The following is a 21110-nucleotide window of genomic DNA, read 5'->3' on the forward strand; positions in this document are numbered from 1 at the left end:
TGATAGATGTGGCCTGTCTTGCATCCATGCATCTCAACAACCCGAGGTCTGGAGTTCTTTTGTACAACACTCCTTCACTAAAGAAAAACCCGCTTGCCAATCACCGAATCGTTCTTTTCTGATCACGGTGGCCTGTACCGGATATACTCCCATCCTGATGTATTCTTTGATATCATGGAACCACGACTCGCTGTCGAGTTCCTCTTCTATCATATTACAGTAAGCATGTTGATCACGGGCTTGAATCTGCAACGGGTCAACGTAAGCCTTATCCGGATAATGCAACATCGACGCCAAAGTAGCCAAAGCATCGGCAACCTCATTATGAATCCTTGGAATGTGCCTGAACTCTATAGACCGAAACCGCTGACAAAGCTCATGCAAACATTGCCGATACAGTATAAGCTTCAAATCCCGTGTTTCCCATTCTCCTTGAATTTGGTGTACCAGTAGGTCCGAGTCACCCATGACCAAGACTTCCCGTACACCCATATCTACAGCTAATCTCAATCCCAATATACACGCCTCATATTCTGCCATGTTGTTCGTACAGTAGAAACGAAGCCGAGCTGTAACAGGGTAGAGCTAACTTGTTTCAGAAATAAGTACCGCTCCTATTCCACGCCTTTCATATTTGCAACCCCATCAAAGAAAAGTTTCCATCCCGGCTTCTCAACTTGTTCCAATTCATCAATGTGCATCACTTCTTCATCAGGGAAATAAGTTTTCAAAGGTTCGTAATCTTCATTGACGGGGTTCTCAGCCAAATGGTCAGCTAATACCTGTGCTTTCATCGCAGTCCGTGTCACATAGATAATGTCAAACTCTGTAAGCAGGATCTGCCACTTTGCAAGCCTCCCTATGGGCATAGGCTTCTGAAAAATATATTTCAATGGGTCCAAGCGAGATATGAGGTAGGTAGTGTAGGACGACAAATAATGTTTCAACTTTTGTGCCACCCAAGTTAGGGCGCAACACGTCCTCTCCAGATGAGTATACTTAACCTCGTAAGATGTGAACTTCTTGCTGAGATAATAGATAGCCTGCTCCTTCCTGCCCGTAGCATCATGTTGTCCCAGTACATAGCCGAACGAATTATCCAAAATTGTCAGATATCTAATCAAAGGCCGTCCTGATTCTGGATGGACCAACACGGGTGGGTTCGACAAATACCCCTTTATCTTATCAAAAGCATCCTGACATTCATCAGTCCATTTGACTGCAGCATTTTTCTTTAACAATTTGAAAATCGGCTCACAAGTTGTCGTGAGCTGAGCAATGAACCTATTGATATAATTCAATCTTCCTAACAAACTCATCACCTCAGTTTTGTTTCTTGGAGGTGGCAATTCTTGAATAGCTTTGATCTTCGACGGGTCTAATTCAATACCCCGCCGGCTGACTATAAATCCCAACAACTTTCCAGATGGCACCCCGAAAGCACATTTTGCAGGATTGAGCTTAAGATTGTACCTGTGAAGCCTTTGAAAGAACTTCCTCAAATCCCTGACATGGTCAAACTGCTGTCTAGACTTCACGATCACATCATCCACGCACACCTCGATTTCCTTGTGTATAATATCATGAAATATTGTGGTCATTGCCCTCATATAAGTTGCCCCGGCATTTTTCAAACCAAACGGCATGACCCGATAACAGTACGTTCCCCACGGCGTGATGAATGCCGTCTTTTCTGCATCTTCTTCGTCCATTAGAATTTGATGATAACCCGCGTAACAATCCACAAAAGAGCCAATCTCATGTTTGGCACAGTTATCAATTAATATATGGATGTTCGGCAGTGGGAAATTGTCTTTTGGACTTGCCTTATTAAGATCCCGATAATCGACACACACCCTGGTCTTGCCGTCTTTCTTTGGCACCGGCACGACATTAGCTAACCATGCGGGATACTGCGTAACCCGAATGACCTTTGCATCAAATTGCTTGGTAATCTCTTCTTTGATCTTTACACTTATGTCCGTTTTGAACTTTCTCAACTTCTGCTTGACAGGAGGGAGTGCCGGATCAGTGGGCAGTTTGTGAACCACTAAATCGGTACTGATACCCGGCATATCATCATACGACCATGCAAAAACATCCTTGTATTCGAACAATACTTTAATTATCTCCTCCTTGAGTGGTGACTCCAGATGAACACTTATTTTAGCTTCGCGAATATTGTCTTGGTCCCCTAGATTAACGACTTCTGTGTCATTTAGGTTAGGTTTGGGTTTTTCTTCAAAGTGACTTAATTCTTTACTAATTTCCTCATATGCCTCGTCATCGTCACATTCCACCTCATCATCACACTCTATTTCTTGTATTATTATTTCTGAGTTATATTGGCTTTTAAAACTGGGCCGAAGATTCCTCATGCATGTCATGTCATTGATATCAGCATAACAAGAACTGTAAAAAAAATGGAAACAAAATTAGGAATGAAGAAAGGAGAAGAATTGCATTTCATTGAATGTAAAGATAACAGGGTTTTAACTCATCCAAACGGACGGAACATAGTAGCTGGATTACAAGCCCTGGAATAATCTAGGTGAACAAAAAAAAGGAAACAAAGCCCACTACCACGCCTCCCTCCGAATTGGAAGAGGAATAGCTTCCCAATTGTTGACTTTAGCACGTGGTCCGATGTACTGTATATCTGCTTTGCTCGACCATTCACCAGCCTCAACCATGTTTACTTCAGCAAATACCCTCTCGAACACCTTATCCAAGTTCCCCTCTGCCCCAATCAGTGGGCCCGACACTTTTGCCAATAACTGCTTTCTGACACCTGGCCTGACGAAGGACCTGGACAGGCGTGGAATCGGCTTGGGAAGAACCCAAGCTTTCTTTTTCAATTTACGAGCCCTTCTAACATCTGACGCTATTGGCTTGAACCCCAGCCCGAAGGTATCCAAATTCTTAGGCAAAGAAACAGGTTGAACAATACCCTGAAGCTCAACCCCCAGACCTTTCCCTGGCACGAACCCATTACTTAGCATTTATGACACTACCATGACGGTCGCAGCTGCTACCCTGGGACGTGGAATGCTTTTACCTTCCGGTACTTTATCCACTGGGATTGTGTCGAAGACCTGATAAACCCACGGTCCGTTATCGTCATCAATCTCTATAAAGGGCACGATGGCATCACTTACAGCGCTCATATTGTCTTCCCCGTGTACTACGATCTCTCGTCTATCCCACTCGAATTTGACCATCTGATGTAATGAAGAAGGCACCACTTTGGCAACGTGGATCCATGGTCGCCCCAACAGAAGATTGTAAGACACCGCCACGTCTAACACCTGAAACTCCATAGTGAACTCAACCGGACCAATTGTCAATTCAAGTATGATGTCGCCCACTGTATCTGTACCACCACCATCAAACCCTCGAACGCAGATGTTATTCTTATGAATTCTGTCATCATCCACCTTCAACTTGTTCAATGTAGACAAATGACAGATATTGGCACTGGACCCATTATCGATCAACACCCGAGTAACCACTGAATCTTCACACTTGACCATCAAGTAGAGAGCTTTATTATGTTCTATGCCCTCCACAGGCAATTCATCGTCAGAAAATGTCACCCTGTTTACCTCAAAGATTTTGTTGGCAATTGTCTCCAGGTGGTTTACTAAAAAATTTTTGGGTACATGAGCTTCATTCAATATCTTCATCAAAGCTCGGCGATGCTCATCCGAATGGATCAGTAATGACAACAATGAGATTTGGGCCGACATTTTTCTCAATTGTTCAATAATGGAATAATCCTATACTTTCATCTTTTTCAAAAACTCTTTCGCTTCTTCCTCCGTCACAGCCTTCTTGACTAGTACTGGACTGTCTTTAGTAGCCCTGGCCTTTCTCAACTCTTCGGGAACGAAACAACGTCCTAACCGAGTTAATCCTTGCGCCTCACAACTCTCTTCCTCAATTTCCTTTCCTTTGTATGTCACCACTACCTTTTCATATTTCCACGGCACGGCTTTGCTATCCACCACGGGTAATTGAACTACCGGCTTTATGACAACTGGTTCTATGTAGGCCCCTTTCACAACCACGGGTGCAAATGATTCCCTTGGTACGACTAACTTGGCTGGCTTGGGCTTCTTTGCGACGACGGACGACACTTTCCCTATTACCACCACTAGCTTGTCATCTACCCCTTTTGGCTGAGTTGCTGGCTTTGCCCTAACTGCTTTTTCTTTCTCCTTGGCTTCAGTAGAATGGATCATCATGACCGTCTGCGAGGGATTTTTAGGCTCCGCTCCCTTATATAGCAGTTCAATCATGTTGGCCTCATGATGTGCTGGCAACGGGTTTTGATTAATGTTTGGCACCTCCGGAACCTGTACTTCAATACGTCGATTATCAATAAGTTCATGCACCGCGTTCTTCAATCTCCAGCATTTCTCAGTATCGTGCCCCGGCATCCCTAAACAATACTCACAGCTGACCGAATGGTCCAAGTTTTTTGGAGGGGGATTTGACGTTTTGGGCTCGACTGGTGTCAACATTCCCATATGTTTCAATCTATGGAAGAGAGTGGTATAGGATTCTCCCAATGGAGTAAAGGTTCTTTTGTTATGGACTTTCTCATTTCTAAAAGTTTGGTTCGGGCGAAAGCCGACTCCTGGTATGTAAGCCCTGGGGAGTGGATATGTGTTTTGTGGAGGTGGATATGTGTTTTGGGGAGCCGGTGCACGCCATTGCGGGTGTGCCGGAGGCTGAGTATATATCTGGGCATGATGGACGGAAAAGTGGGGCTTCTATGGTGGATAATACTGTTGTGGTAGGCTATATGGGGTATATGGGTAATTTGGGTGGTGGGGTCTAGGCTGGTTGTAATAGGGTGGAGGGTTGCCGGACCTGGACCAAGTACTAGCTTCAACTGTTGTGACTTCTTCCTTCTTCTTCTTTCCCAGCACACCACCAGTACCACTTTGGATGGCCTGAGTGGTTGCTTTAATCGCTGAATAGCTCATGATTTTATTGGACTTCAAACCTTCCTCGACCATGGCTCCCATCTTCACCACCTCATTAAAAGATTTACCGATTGCCGTCACCAGGTGCCCAAAGTATGTTGGCTCTAAAGCCTGTAAAAAGTAATCTACCATTTCACTTTCCCTCATTGGGGGGTCAACTCTCGCAACTTGCTCTCTCCAGCGGAAACCAAACTCTCTAAAGCTCTCTCCCGGCTTTTTCTCAAGTTTTAACAGTGATAGACGGTCGGGGACTATCTCGAGATTATACTGAAAATGGCCAATGAACGCCTGTGCAAGGTCATCCCATGTGTACCATCTGCCGGGATCCTGTCTCGTGTACCATTCCAGCGCGGACCCGCTCAAGCTTTGACCGAAATATGCTATCAGCAATTCGTCCTTCCCCCCAGCACCCCTCATCTTGCTACAAAAGCCACGCAAATGGGCTACTGGGTCACTGTGCCCCTCATACAAGTCAAACTTCGGCATTTTAAACCCTGCAGGCAACTGAACATCGGGAAATGGACATAGGTCTTTGTAGGCCACGCTAACCTGGCTGCCCAAACCATGCATATTCCTGAAGGACTGCTCCAGGCTTTTGACTTTGCGAATCACTTCTTCATGTTCCGCATTCTTAACCGGTTTCTCAACTTCTTCCGGGATCTTAAAATGGGGTGTATAGATATATGGCTAAGGAGCTTTAAAAGTGGGTTCAGGGGGATAATATTGGTCGTCGTAGGTTTGAAACAAAGGATCGCTGGATGATCTTTGCAGTGTGGCAGGTGGGGGTGCCACAAAGACAGGAGTGATTGGTGGAGGAGGATATGAGACTTGTTTGGGTGGAGGAGCCTGTGATGTATGAGAAGTGGTGCCTTGGCATTGCTGGTAAAGGGGAAAAGCTGGAGATGAGTTCACAGTAGGTAGCTCCTGAGGCTGGGCCAATGGTGGGATATAGGTGGATGCCCTTTTGCCCAGGCTTGGTACATTTCAGCCATCTGTTGCTTCAGTTTATGCATTTCCTCCCTCATTGCATGAACGTCCCTTTCTTCTACTTCTTTTGATGGGTCAACAATACTCGTTTCTGGTTCTTGGTTGGCCATATTCAACCTATCTTTCGATATGGTGTTGTATGAATGAGTTGCCAGAATGTCGACCAACTAACCACCTGCCTGGACTCACATATTTAGACAACAATTCCGTTAGCGATTATTCTTTAACAGATTGGATAACCGCACATTGGGCATGAATGCACCTATACAGTTAACCATTTCTATTATGCATTTCGTCGACCGCATGCGTCATCCCGGCATTTTCTTAGTTCCAACTGTAAGCTTTCTCTTTGTTTTCTTTTCTCTTTTCTTTTCTTTCCGCATTCTATCCCTTTCTTGTTTTTCCGCTCTTTTCTTTTCTTATTCTTCCTTTCTCTCTTGTTTTCTTTCTTTCTTTCTCTCTTCATTTAGTTATGGTCGAATCCTATAGAGATTGCCTACGTATCGTGACCCCGCACGAATCAGACCAGGCGTAGTTCATGAAAATAAGTGTTAAAATAAAGGAACAATTTTTGGGAATTTTTCAAGTTTTTCATTACCACAACATTCTATTACAAACTAAACATTTTGAAATGGAAAATAACAGACTTCAACTGAACTCGAATACAGACTCAGAACATACTAGCATACTTGGACGCAAAAGAAAACAGACTGACAAACAACAAACTCTAAAATGGAAATTACAGACTCGATCTATGAATACATTAGTGCTTCAAAAGTGGGTGTCCTTGGGGCATCGTTCGGCCTCGCCGCGGGCTTAGGTGCCAAATCCCTTTCAAGTTGCTCCAGCTCATACATGGTTCACTTGACATAAATCATCACTGCCGAGAAGAAAGTAGTGCGGGTCATGTCTTCACATGCCTGGCATCTCCTAAGGATGGCATGGGCAATGGTCTCAATCCTTTCTCTTGTTCGACCCTTTTCTATAAGCAATCACCTTATTTGATTATTTCGAGCCTCCAACACACGAGAATCCTGAAGGTGCTGATCCTGCAACTGTTGTATCTCTACCTCCATTCGGGCTAGTAAATCATAGCAATATCCACTTTCGGTCTCAAAAGCTTTAGCTTGCTTAGCTGCTTTATCCTCAAAGGTGACCACCTTTCTTTTCAGACTAGCAATGGTCTTTTCATAATCCTTCTTCAGTTGTTGCAAGTAATGGGTGCGTTCTTCTGTTCTTTTTGCCCACTATGCCTTGAGCCCTGCTATAGTACCCTTGGATTTTTCTAACTCATCCCGGCACTCTCTAATTTCATTTCTCAACCCCTTTATCAAACGCTCATCCGACCGGCTCCTCGATTGTTTATCAGCGACTGTTCTCATTTGTTGGATTTGGTCCCTAAGCGCCTCGTTTTCTTGGGCCAACCTGTTCTTTTCTCCCTGATTGGCGACGACTTGCACATTGTTTTCAAATTGCAGGTTCTCAATCTGTTGTTTTAGTTTGCCTATTTCTGCCCTGTAACTTTCTTCTTTTGCTAGCCAACCCCATTGTTCTTGCGAATCATCCGTGAATTGTTGGACATGGGCTCTTTTGGCAGGCTTCTGATGGATCTGGAACCTTTTCCCAAGCCATGCACTATACTTTGGGTCCACCTCACCTTTAGCTAAATTTCGTACCATAGTTTTGGGCTCAAGGAATCTGCATTCATTCCACAACTTGCGAATTTTATCTTCCGAGAACGTGGCTCTCGGACTTAACTCGATGACATGCTTGCTCAAATCTTCATCTTTAGGGACAACTTAGAACCTTCCCAATTGGCACAGTACCCAATGGGGAGCATATGGTTGGATGCTCTGGATACCCATTAACAAAATATAACATTCTCCCGCTGCCATGTATACCACCTCGGTAACAGGTAACCACCCGAATGCCCACTCAATTTGATCTGCCGTCAGTGACCTCAGTCATACCAACCAATCTTCAGTACCCTCGGGGAATGCGACACCCATTACCCACTTCTCAAATTCTTCAATGCAGCTTAAACCAGTTAGCCCATAGGTCATGTACCCCACTCGGTGGCAGAGATGTTCTTGCATCCACAGCTGAAGTAATAAATTGCAACCTTGAAAGAAACTTCCTCCCTCCTTGCTCACAGTCAATGCTCGGTACACTTCTGATAAGATCAGGGGAACTACACTGCTATCAGCCCTCTTGATTGCGACATCAACAATTCCCACAAGACCTATCTCTATTTTCTTATCTTCTCGTGGACAAACCATGATTCCCAAGAATGCTGTTATGAATGCTAAGGTGCGTCTTGCTTCCCATTTACTTCTGTTTCCAGTATGAGTCAGTCCCAAATTTGGCTCTTCAAAACCCCGTGGGGGTACCATAACGCTGATATAGGAACTGAAGAGCACAGCATCCTCCTGACAAATCATCATTGTGCACGGTCCGGCTGATATTTAACAAATCCAGAAATCGGTGCGGAGATACCGGCCTCGGTGACAATGGATATTGACCCCTCAGATTTCCGTTCAGCCCTGCATAACCCGCGATTTCCTCCAGCGTGTGTGTAAGCTCAAAATCCGCAAAGCGAAATACATTACGGGTCGGGTCCCAAAATTGTATTAAAGCCTCGATGACATCCGACCTTGCCCTGACATTTAGTAGACCGATGAGACCTCCCAAAATTCTGACCACTATTTCTTTGCTGTTTTTTTCCAAATCGTTCCACCACATATGGAGTTGGAGGGGGACATCAGTAAAGACGGTGAAAGGTTTGTTTTCAACTGTGCTCATCCTGCACATTTATTAAGGCGATTAAAAGGAGTAAAATTTATTTGATTCAAAACAAAGCTATTATTTTTGCTTTCCCAAATGAAAATGAAAGACCCGATTCGTCAAACACGGCCTTTCAACGCTTCGGAAACAAAGATTTTAAGGCTGTGTGGATTAACCGGTCAAAATCCTAAAAATGACCAAAGGGGCTGTTTATGCAAAATCAGCCTTCTGGCGTCCCTTTCGGGAATATTCGGCTATTTTTGACGAAAACGGCATCACCCGACTTATTTATGACAAAAATTAACTTTTGACATTTTTGGCTATTTTTGCAAAGGGGAGGTTGGACCCGATGAGGGTTGCCTACATATCTCACGCCCTGTAAGATTCAAACCCGCGTAGTTCGGGCAAAGAAACTAACTATATTTTGAAAACAAGACCTCTTTTTTTCATTTTCCATGGCAAGACAAACTATTTTATTTTTCCCTTTCTTTTTATTTTTTGAAAACAAGACAAAATAACAACTTTTTTTTAATTTTCAACAAACAATAAACAACCTATTTTTCCCAGGCTAAAATAAAGACTCTTTTTTTTCTTTTTAACAAACAATTTTCCAAAAATAAAAGACTCTTTTTCTATTTTTCTTTTGCTTTTAGTAAAACAGACTATTAAAAATAAAGCATTTTTCTTTTCCATTTTCTCAAAATTTCGGCATAGTTTCGACAGTGTTTGAGCATTGGGTTTTTCTAAAATAATCAATTAACTCCCTAGCTGTTATTTCTCTCTTTTTCTCTTTTTTTTTTCAATTTTCCAACATTCCCGAGATTCAGAAACCGGTCAACATGCAGGTTCAGAACAAATAAATGCACAACACAAATAGGATGCATCGGGATGGTCTTTTTCATTTCAGGTTGCTATTCCTAGACGGACTCAACACCTGTGTTGAGTCCCCTAAGTCAAATGCAACATGATGCAGATAAGCGTTCCTACTAGGGATCCGGCATGAGGTTGAGTTATTCTAGGTTCAGAAGCTGGGTGTTTGTTCTAGACCTGGCTTACCCGAGCGGATAGCTCGAGCCGAGGGGGAGGCAGCGTACCGGGAATACAGAAGCTTCGCCGGCTTTGCAACTTATCCAAACCTCGTTCTAAAATGGGAATTAGACACTATACAGAAAAGAAATCACACGAAGTGCACCCTTCTTCATGATTTAGAAGACTCAGAGAGGAGATGGGTTTCAGCACAGTTTATATACAGTTCACATAATATCAAAGCGGTAAAAACAGTCAATTAACACACATTAGGCACAGATCATGTAACAAAATCAGATAAAGTCGAACACAACAATTATTCTAAGCTCGATTTCTAAACCCTGAACCAGAGATTCTGGGTTCAGTCCCCAGCAGAGTCGCCAGAGCTGTCACACCTCCTTTTTACTTACACCTCGTAAGGGTATAAAGGAATTTTTCCACTTAAAGGACAATCAGAACGAGATTTATTATTATTTATTCAGAGTCGCCACTTGGGAGATTAATGGTGTCCCAAGTCACTAGTTGAATCCCGAACCGAGGAAAATATGACTCTGTTAACAGTCCGCGAACCAGAAATCCGAGTAAGGAATTCTGTTAACCCGGAAGAACGTGTTAGGCATTCTCGGATTCCGTGGTTCTAGCACGGTCGCTCAACTATCATATTCAGCTTATTTATCTGATTTTAATACAATTATGAACCTATGTGCAAGTTTTAACTTTTAACCACTTTTATTCAATTTTAAAGAAGATTGACCATTGTTTAAAACACGTCTTTGGATCGCGCCACATGAAATGCACCCGCAATCCTAAACATATTTTATTCAACGTTTTAAGGATTTGATTTGGGTCGCATGAAATGCACACCCGAGTTTAAGAAAGTAATTTTTTCAGAATCGCGTCTAAAAGTCTAACGCATTATTATCTTTTGGGAGGGCCGTGAAGTTCGCTAAACGGCCCTTCCCGATTTTCTAAGTATTTTTAAACTTTTAATGAGGTCCCTGCATTTTGTGTTTTCTTAAGCGAGGCTCGTCTCATTTTATTTTAAAGGGTAAACCTAAGAGCGACTATATTTTTCTATTTTTGTTTTTGTTTCTAAAAGAAAAAGAAAAGATCCTAATTGGTTAACATCAAAGTCCGGGTCTCGAGTTCAAGTCTGGGTCCAAACAAAAGGACACACCTTTTAGCTTGAACCCGCTACCTAACTCGAAGCCCATAGCTAGCTAATTAATCGCTAACGAATCACTTGTCATTCCACTTTTGGGCCTGAAAGGCCCACACCATGTAATGCATAAACGATAAACTAGACATTATAAAAACTCCAAACAAAAAGGCCTTGGGCCTGAATGTCCTCAACTGACCGAGGCTGGCCCAACCATTCAATTCCAATTCCGTGAGTCAAAGCCCAATCCATTTTAACGAGGCAACAAAGATAGAGATGTTGATAAATGTTTGAAACGGGAATGTTATGAAATTAATTAAGAAACTGTTAATCTGTACAAATGATTGAAACCAAATTATTCCAAAATAGCTTTCGTTTCAGCTAGCTAGATTCTCCAAATTGCAAAATTAGTAATCTGCACCCCACTAACACTATTAGGCCCAATTGCATTAATTCACTTGAAGAATTGGTGATTACCAATGATCCACTAAAATCAGTTCATAGGCATTTTAAAGACACAAATGGACAGCACACAATTCAAACGAACTCATTCCAATCTGACAGTCTAATTCGAGCTATGCAATTCCAACCAGTGTTTAGAACAATCCTAATGAACCTTCTTTAATTTAATACATGAATATATCTAAGTTTAACAACCCAATACAATTCTAATGAGAACAAATTCCATAGTCCAATAGTTTCTATGAGTCTATTTACACATTTATAGAAACTCGTATGATATTTAGTAATTAAAATATCTAAGACACAAATCAGTGAAATAGCAAACTCAAATTTAAGCTTCAATTCTTCATGTAGATATCATGCTCAAAGTTTCCAGCTTACAAATTGGCAGGATTACATCTGTGTACCTGGAAATGGAATTTTATCAGGGGAAAAGGATGAGCAGCAGCTATACAATGGCAGAACCAGAGAGATTCAGGCAGCAACACTTCGAGTTAATCAACAGCAACAATAAACAACCCAAGAAGTCGGAATATAGCCCCAGGAATGTTTGAAAACCAATAGCAACAGTAGTTACTCGAGCCAAGGGACTCAGTTGAATTTAAAACACACCCAAAATAGAAGATGCAACCTAGGGATGATTCCAGCACACATCCAAGGACCAAAACAAGACCAGAAAATCCTAAAATCAACCCAACTTTAGCCCCAGTAGGTGTGAAATCACTGGAATATGACCACACTACTTCAATGAACCCAAAATTTAACGGAACACCTAAGAGTATAAAGAAAACTAACAGCAAACAGAATCAGATCTTCCAAATACTCAATGAGACAGTATCCATTTTTGTTTTTTTTTTGGTTTGTTTTTGGTTTTCTAATTTTCTGATGTTTTTTTGTACTTTTCAATATTGGAATTCGAAATGCTAATCTGAAATTAACATAAAGGAAAAGAGAAAAATCTTTTGGTGGGAATATTTGGGCTCCCCCAAAAAAAGACCTCTTCCCTAAGACATTTGATGCCCTTTTATAGGCAACCAAAAAGGGGTAAATCAGATTTTTTGATTTCTTTTTAGTCCTTTTCTATTTTCAGTTTGGTCCCTTTATTTTTGACTTGCTCAACAAGTAAATACCTCTATTGTGCTAACATCTACACTAAAGTACCCTTCTAGAAGGCCCTAGGATGCTCTTCTACCCCTAAAATACCTATACTACCCTTACTCCTACTTTGAAATTACTATTCCTAAAGAAACTACCCTTTTCTATGTCTAAAATGCCCTTTCAATAGTCTGAAAATTACAGATTAAGGTTAACTGATCCCAATCCCCTCACCCTAGCTAAAACTTAACTAAAGTTAATTAACAAATGACTTACTCAGCTATATCCAATCCACCTATCTTAAACACTACACCAGTTAACACTAAAATTGAATGATCAACTAATACTAACTGAAATCAATCCCAAGTAAATTCCACATCCAACTTCATACGAACAGGATAAAGAGGAAACTTAATTATGTTATCGACCAATTAGCAATTGAATGCTTAACTAACAAAACCAATAATCAACACAGAAATTTGCATAAAAGAAACGAAAGTGAAAATTAATCAGAAAAAGAAATATGCTAAACATTCATATCACTCATAGAGGTAAACTTAAACTAAACTGGAAATCACAATTAAACAAGACAACGAATTAAACTAAAAAACTAAAGAAGGAAAGAGAGAAATCTTACTGCAATTTTAGTCTTCAAACCAAAAAACTTCGAAATTAACTTCAAGTTAATATTATAGGCCCATTTCATAAGAAATAGACCTATGATATTAACCTGAGGTCACTCGTCTTGAAAAAAAAACCCTCCAAACAACATAAAACAGCGGGAACCTTGGATTCAAAATTCGTCCAGTTCCGGAGTTATTTGACAGAAATTAATGAGATATTAGGGATGAGGGAGGTCAAGGGAAGATATGGTGTGAATTTGGGCGAGATTGGATGAGTTAGGGTTTTTGACCGGATTTTCGATCTAAGATTCGAGGAGATGGGTTGTGATTCGAAAGAAATTGAGCTTGGATATAGGAAGGGGAGGAGGAGAGGAGTATATGGTGAAATTTTGGGTGTATTTGGAGCTGGAACGCTGCCGTGGGGCGATTTCCGGCGGCGGTTTAGGGCGGAGCCGGTGACCTCATCTCTGAGGTGAGAGCGTGAGGTGAGAGAGACGATTGAGGGGGTGGGTGGGGTCGTTCAGGCATATTAATATAAAATATCATAGGATGATCTCAACCGTCTGATCAAAAACCAACAGTTGAGATCACTCCCTAAAACGACGTCGTTTGGGCTCTGACGAGGGCGGACCGGGTTAAGGGAAAGATACTTGGGCCGGCTGAGTGGGTTTGGGCTGGGAATTTGGTCACAACTGAGCCCAATTGGCTTTTAATAGAGACAACCCTCTTCTTTGTCCTTTCTTTTAAATCAATTGTTCCCTCTTGCTTTATTTTTTCCCTTTTCCTTACTTTGTAATTTTTATATTTTTTGTTTAAAATGACAAATAAAATTTATGGACTAGATTAATACTAAAATTATTACTTGATTTTCCAAAATGAACTAAATTCTATTTTGTAAAACTAAAATTAAAACAATTTCTACAAATTAAAAAGTGCGCAAAATTATTTCTTGACATTTTCTTTATATGAAACAACTTTAAATTACCAATTAATCACTAAAATATGAAATTAAATCCTAAATACAAATGCATATTTTTGTATTTTCATATAAATTAACATACACAAATAAAATGCAAACAATTATCAGAAAATGACACAAAAATACACAAAAATTGTAAAAATAAAGAAAAATCATTTTTCTTTGAATTTGTTTTTTTGGGAATAATTCATATATAGGGCAAAAATCATGTGCTCACATATGGTTCCTCATTCTTTAGCATTTTGGGACCATAAAATAGGAATTTTGTATGATTCTCAAATTTTCATGGGCTATCTGCATGCAGCCAGGCAACTGATCTTCAATCACCTATATTTTACCGGCTGATCGAAAACAACCCAAGAAACAATAGTCATTGCTTTTCCATGACAGTTCTTCATGTTTTGGGCCATAAAAAATAAATTTCGCCTGGTTCCCAGATTTTCATGTGCTATAGCCCGCGCCATCTGCATGCATCGGGGCGACTGGACCGAATGACTAAAATTTTTCCGGCCCATAAAAGTTTGACCTAGTGAATAATAGTCATCGCTTCGCCTTGGCTATTCTTCAATTTTTGGCGTATTAGGGCCATAAAGCTGGAATTCTATCCGATTCCTAGATATTTGTGTGCTATAGTCCACGCCGAGCGCCCGGACCAAGATCTCCTACAATTTTGCCAACGCAACAAAAGCAACCCAAGGAAAAATAGTCATCGCTTCGCCATGATCGTTCCTCATTTTTTTGTGTTTTAGGGCCATAATACTGGAATTCCATCTGATTCTCAGATTTTTATGTACTATAGCCCGCGCCATCTGCATGCATCTAGGTGACCGGACCCGAATCACCTAAATTTTGTCGGCCCATAAAAAACGAACCAAGGAAAAATAGTCATCGCTTCTCCATGATTGTTCCTCGTTTTTTGGCATTTTGTGGCCATAAAAAAGGACTTCCGCCCGATTCCCAAATTTTTGTGTACTAAAGCACATGCCATCTGCATCAGAGCGACCACACCCGAAGTGTCTAAAAAATTTCCAACCCATAAAAATGATCCAAAAAATAATAGTTATTTCTTTGCCATGACTGTTCCTTGTTATTGGCATTTCGGGGCCATAAAAAAGGATTCTATCTTTAACATCATACTGTGGCAAGAGTTTTTTAGACATTGTCATACTTTGATCGACCCCTACCTCCAACCTATCTTTGCTGTGGAGTGAGAAGGATCTTTCATGGTGCCTACAATGACTATGACACACGAACAAAGCCAAGCATAACTTTCATCTATGCAACTTGTCAAGGGGCTCAAGAAGGGAGGGAGCCGACGTTCGTGGCAACCATTGCAAGTCTGGGGAAGACAAGGTTTCTAGGAGGCACTGCCATCTTGTATAGGGAAGTTACTTGAGGAGAATAAAGATGTCATACCCGAGGAGCTACCTAAGCACTTACCTCCTAGGCGAGAGGTGGATCACAAGATTGAATTGGAGCTCAAGGCTAAGCCACCCCCATTTGCCCCATATCATAAGGCACCACCCGAGTTGGAGGAGCTTAGAAAATAATTGAAAGAGATATTGGATGATGGTCACATCCTTCTATCGAAGGCACCTTTTGGCGCTCCAGTATTGTTCTAGAAGAAGAAGAAGAATGATGGATCATTGTGCTTATGCATAGACTACCAGGCACTTAATAAGGTACCTACCTTGATCAGTTCGTGGTAGTCTATCAAGACGACATAGTCATCTACAACAACACCTTGGATGAGCATATGGAGCACTTAAGAAAAGTTTTTCAAGCGTTGCAGGAGAATAATCTATACATCAAGAGGGAGAAGTATAAGTTTTCAAGATCAAAGGTGCACTTCTTTGGCCATTTAAGATCATCGCCTATGTGGGTAAGATCTCATACAAGCTTGACATGCCATCGTATCTTAAGATCTATCTTGTATCCAATGTCAGTATGCTTAAGCCATATCATGAAGACAAGGATGATTTGAGTAGGGGCCAATCAAGTTAAGCGTCTATTACTATCCCGCCTCGCCTGATCGGGAGATTGAGGCTATCATTCATTACTAGGCTAGGAGAAAATAAGGGCAGAAAGCCATCGCTATGTTCGTCATCCATTGGAAGGGGCAATTACCAGAGGAAGCCACGTGGGAACAATATGAAGACTTATGGCAATCAAAAGATAAGATCCGGGAGTTTATGATGCAGCATTACGCCACAGTCATCGCAACATTAGGTGGAGGAAAGTCTGATGACCCGCGATATCATCATGTCACATAGGCATCATTTGGCATATATTAATGTAATATGGAAGCTTACATAAGAGGAAGGCTAGCACTTGTAGGAAGATTCTAGAGAAATATGGACATTTCCCTTAGATGACCTAAGATCCTTATTGATTTGCTAAGAAAGTTCTTGGAATCTTCCAACCTTATAGAGAATCTAAAGAAAGCCCTTATCTTGTAAATATAAAGGACTTGTGCAACAATTAATATTTATAAACTAGCCCCTTAGAGACTGGTATATAAAGGGGCTATTCATTTGTAACTCGTCAAGCTAACAATTCAAGTTCTCTCTAATACAAAGCTTCCTTTAATAATTCTCTTGTATTTTTTCTAGCATTCTCTTAGCGATCTTGAGCATAATATTTTAGACTGACTTGGCAAAGCAAGATTGTGAGTGAGTTGTGCAAGATCGTGAGCAAATTGTCAAGTACCGCACGTGCGCATAGTTCAAGACTAAGAACGTGTAGAAGACTCTATTGTGCTTTATGAATTCCTCTAGATTATTTATGTCGTGTTGAGTAATAACGTAATTAAGGATAATTATATGGTTAATAATACATAGACTTTTATCATGTGAATAATTATATGTTGAGTATTATGTTCCCTATCGTTGTCAAATAAATGAAAGGTACAATAAACCATTTCTACTTTTACCATTTAGATTAAGAGGATTCAATTGGTTTACATTATGAAAATGTAATCTGATTAAGTAAAAACTTGATTGCCATGCGATTCAATGGAGTAGTTATTTCTATTGAAGTATTTCATGTACATATTTTTTAATTATATAAAATCTAATTTTAATACGAAGATTGTTTGAAAAGTCAGCATGAGCAAAAATAGTATTTACAAATGATAAGGTATATTCCAAAGGATCAAGGATAAAATCATGCTATTTGGTCAATCTTTTGGTCAAAATATTAATGTATCATAGATTGCTACTCCCTCTATTTCAATTTATGTGAACCTATTTGACTGAGTATAGAGTTTAAGAAAAAATAAAGACTTTTGAAATTTGTGGTCCTAAACAAGTCAAAAAGGGCCCCGAGTATTTGTGTGGCTGTAAAAGCTTCTCATTAAGGGTAGAATTGTAAGTTTAAGCTAAATTATTACCAAATTTAGAAAGAGGTCATTCTCTTTTGAACGGACCAAAAAGAAAATAGGTTCACATAAATTGGAACAGATGGAGCATTATTCATGCATTTGATACTTTCATCTATAAGTATAAATTTTCATTTCTTCTCCTATTTCAAGAACAAGAATGAGTTGTTATATGAAGAAACTTGTCTTCTTTGTATTCTTGTTGTCTCTCAATTCTCTCGTTGAAGGCACAAAATCTTTTCTTAAGCAAAGGACATATGATGTGTATATTGCTAATGATCTCCCAGGGAATACTAGTCCATTTGAATTTCATTGTCAATCTAAAGAGGATGATCTTGGAAATCGTCAACTTCTTTCAGGGTATTATTGGGATTTTACATTTCATGAGAATATAATTCGATCTACTTTATTTTATTGTAACTTTGTGTGGGGTTCAAAACAACTAACTTTTAATGTGTTTGATGATCCAATAGTATGTATTAAACAAGCAAAAGGTGATCAAACTGACACTTGTTATTGGTCGGTGAAATCAGATGGTTTCTATTTAGCCAATATGGTTAACCCTCCCCAATGGGCTTTAACCAAATATTATAGTTGGTGATAATTATTGTAAACTTTTTTTCATCTTTGTTTTGTTACATCAACAAAATTAATAGAATTCTTCATCATTATCCCTTTATAATTCTAATAGGTTGATAGATATTTATCGTCATGTTTCAAAGCGAGAAGTCATTACGTGTATTCACTGGACTTAGTCCATTAAGAGAATTGTCACGATCCAAATCAGAGGGACATAACCGTCACATGATGAATTTTACACTCATAGAGCGAACTATTAATGTTTCACTAAAATGAGCTCATTTATTTGAGAAAGAGATACAACAAAAGGGGCATTAATGGGGCAACTATGGAAGAAGGGCTTGATAGTGATAAACTTGACTGACAAAAGGAAGCGCTTAAATAATAAGGAGAGACTTCTTGAGCAACTGAGATATTGAACAACGAACGTTTGAAATAATTTCTTGCCTTACCCTGAGATGAGAGGGAAGGTTGATTTGACTCGAATCCTGGACCCGATCTTGAATTATACATTGGTTAATGATATGATCGGGGAAGTTTTTCATTTTTCATAAATGCTGGCCCAAACAAGGCTCGTCCATGCCCAATCCCGATCTAAGATTTTAATTTTTCCGTATTTCAGCAGTAACATATTCTTCCATGGAGCTAAGGTCCAAAATATAGAAGAAACAAACGTTTCCACGACTCTACCACCCGGTCAATTTTGTTCCACTTAATTTCTCTTTCATAGCCATATATCTTTCCGGCTAAGGAATGGGAAAGTTTCTCCTGCTACATGAATGATGCATCCAATTTTCATTTCAGCCTATAGTCCAAGCAACAAATACCATGAAAAAGTTATAAACATAAAAAGATATTTTTTTCCATTTCATTGTAATCTATCTTAGATCACAATAAATCTGAACAAGATTTATGCATTTAATATTTTCTTTTTTCTTTTTTGGGTTAAATGCATTTAATATTTTCAAGTATATAAGTACAAATGTTCAACTTCTCTTATTGCAAGAATTTCAAAGGTATTATGAAAAAAAGTTGCTCTATGAAGAAAACAATCTTATTTTTATTCTTGTTGTCCCTCACTCAACTTGAAGTCACAAAAGCTAATTTTATTTCACAAAGGACATATCATGTCTATATTGCTAGTGCTCTTCCAAAAAACATCAAGGCACTGAAATTTCACTGTAAATCTAAAGAGGATGATCTTGGAATACACAAACTTCTTTCAGGGCAAAGTTGGAATTTTTCATTTCATGAGAATATAATTCGATCTACTCTTTTTTATTGTAATTTTGGGTGGGGTTCAAAACAAAAAACTTTTAATGTATTTGATGATGCGATAACATGTATTAAACAAGCAAAAGGAGATCAGACTGACATATGTTATTGGTTGGTAAAGTCGAATGGTTTCTACTTAGCCAACGTGGTTAACCCTCCCCAATGGGCTTTAACCAAATACTACAATTGGTGATAATTAATGTAATCCTTTCATCTCATTTGAGATTTTTACTCTGTAGAGCAATTAGTAAGCAAATATTATGTAAACAATAGTATGTTTGATTTATTTCAAAAAGAGCAAATTCATTTACATATATAGCATATTTTAAAAATAATACGTTACCATCAGATTTTTGTTTTTTAAAACTGACCCATGATTTAAGGGATCATCCGTTAGAGCTTAAAAGTTTTCCATATTCAACTAAAATCTCAAAACTGTAGAAATTATTTATCCACTAATCTCTCTACCATTACGAACCCAAAAATTCCTCCCTTTTCATTCTTTTTCTCAAAATTGTAGGGATCATGCGAAGGTTTCTTTATTATTCCTTTTCAAAACAAGGCATTTGAAAGTCTCATGGAGTTGGGAATTTTTTGATATTGATGCACAACAGACCAATATCTTAAGTATTTTTATTGTGTACTAAAATGTATTTGATGCCTATGTTATGTATTTTTACAGAGTATTAAGTTGTTTATTTGATGTATATTTATGATTTGAGCATATATACCCTAAATATATATAGTGTATTTTTTATAACCTAGTATCTAGGATCTGGTATTTTTACCTTATATAATACTCCTATGTGTTTTAAATGATATTTATTTCAATTTAAATATGTACAAATGTATACACATGGTATAATCAAGACTTATAAAATTATATACTCAAAGCAATTTCCACTGTAAAACATACAAAAAAGTAACAAAATTATTCCAGTATTATTACATGTATCATACTTGCAAATTATGTGTAAGATATATATGTTAAATTCCAATAATTTTAAATTATGTTAACTAGTATACAATAATTAGTATATTCATGCTCTGTGTAAGATATAAAATATTTATACTAGAATATACCATAAATATTTTTTCTAATAAAAAACTTGTACACATATCCATTAATATATTTAATATATTTGTAAAATATCTACAGTATAAAAATTAGTATATACTATCAATAAAGATTTAAATATTCAAACATGAAAAAAAAAACATAAACCAAAAAAATATAAACTACGGAATCAGTTGGGTTGGGATTAAAGAACACATGTTTAGAAGATAAATAAGGAACAAATCCTTAAGTTAATAAGCTGCATGATTTTAGGCATATGATTAGGGTTTAGGTTTTGATTGGATCTGCTATCTAAGGAAATATTTTATGGCTAATATTGATATACTAAGTTTGCTGCTAGAAATATGTATTATGTTTTTAAAAATTAGACAGATATGTAAAGCTCTACATTGACAAAATATTAAAGAATTTTCATCTATTGTTGCATCTTTGTTCCTAGGGTCTCTTTGTCGCTCTTAATTCTAAGGAGTTGACATATAGTTATTTTCATGTTCCCAAGGGAGTGTTTATTATCTACATTCGTTGGACTTAGACCATCAAGAGAATTATTGCGGCAGACTAATGCATAAGGTAACACAGGCGGATCTAGGATTTTAATTCTAAGGGTTTAATATTTAAAGTTATGGGTTCATACTCATATCATATTATTTAATACAATTTTAGTAATTTTTTATACATAAATTTATGTTT

At 38.8% G+C, this 21110-nt stretch overlaps 1 protein-coding gene across 1 annotated transcript; it reads right to left on the bottom strand.

The window, feature by feature from the left end:
• Positions 1–4778: 4778 nt before the first annotated feature.
• On the bottom strand, positions 4779–5564 carry LOC138890448 (uncharacterized). Its single transcript, XM_070173832.1, has one exon. The coding sequence runs from the start codon at positions 5562–5564 to the stop codon at positions 4779–4781; it is 786 nt and encodes a 261-aa protein (XP_070029933.1).
• Positions 5565–21110: the final 15546 nt, after the last annotated feature.

Source organism: Nicotiana sylvestris, chromosome 1 (assembly GCF_000393655.2).
Source record: "Nicotiana sylvestris chromosome 1, ASM39365v2, whole genome shotgun sequence".
Taxonomy (NCBI): domain Eukaryota; kingdom Viridiplantae; phylum Streptophyta; class Magnoliopsida; order Solanales; family Solanaceae; genus Nicotiana; species Nicotiana sylvestris.

Coding starts and splice junctions, on each gene's coding strand:
- LOC138890448 (XM_070173832.1), bottom strand. CDS start 5,564: ATGCATGGTTTGGGCAGCCAGGTTAGCGTGGCCTACAAAGACCTATGT.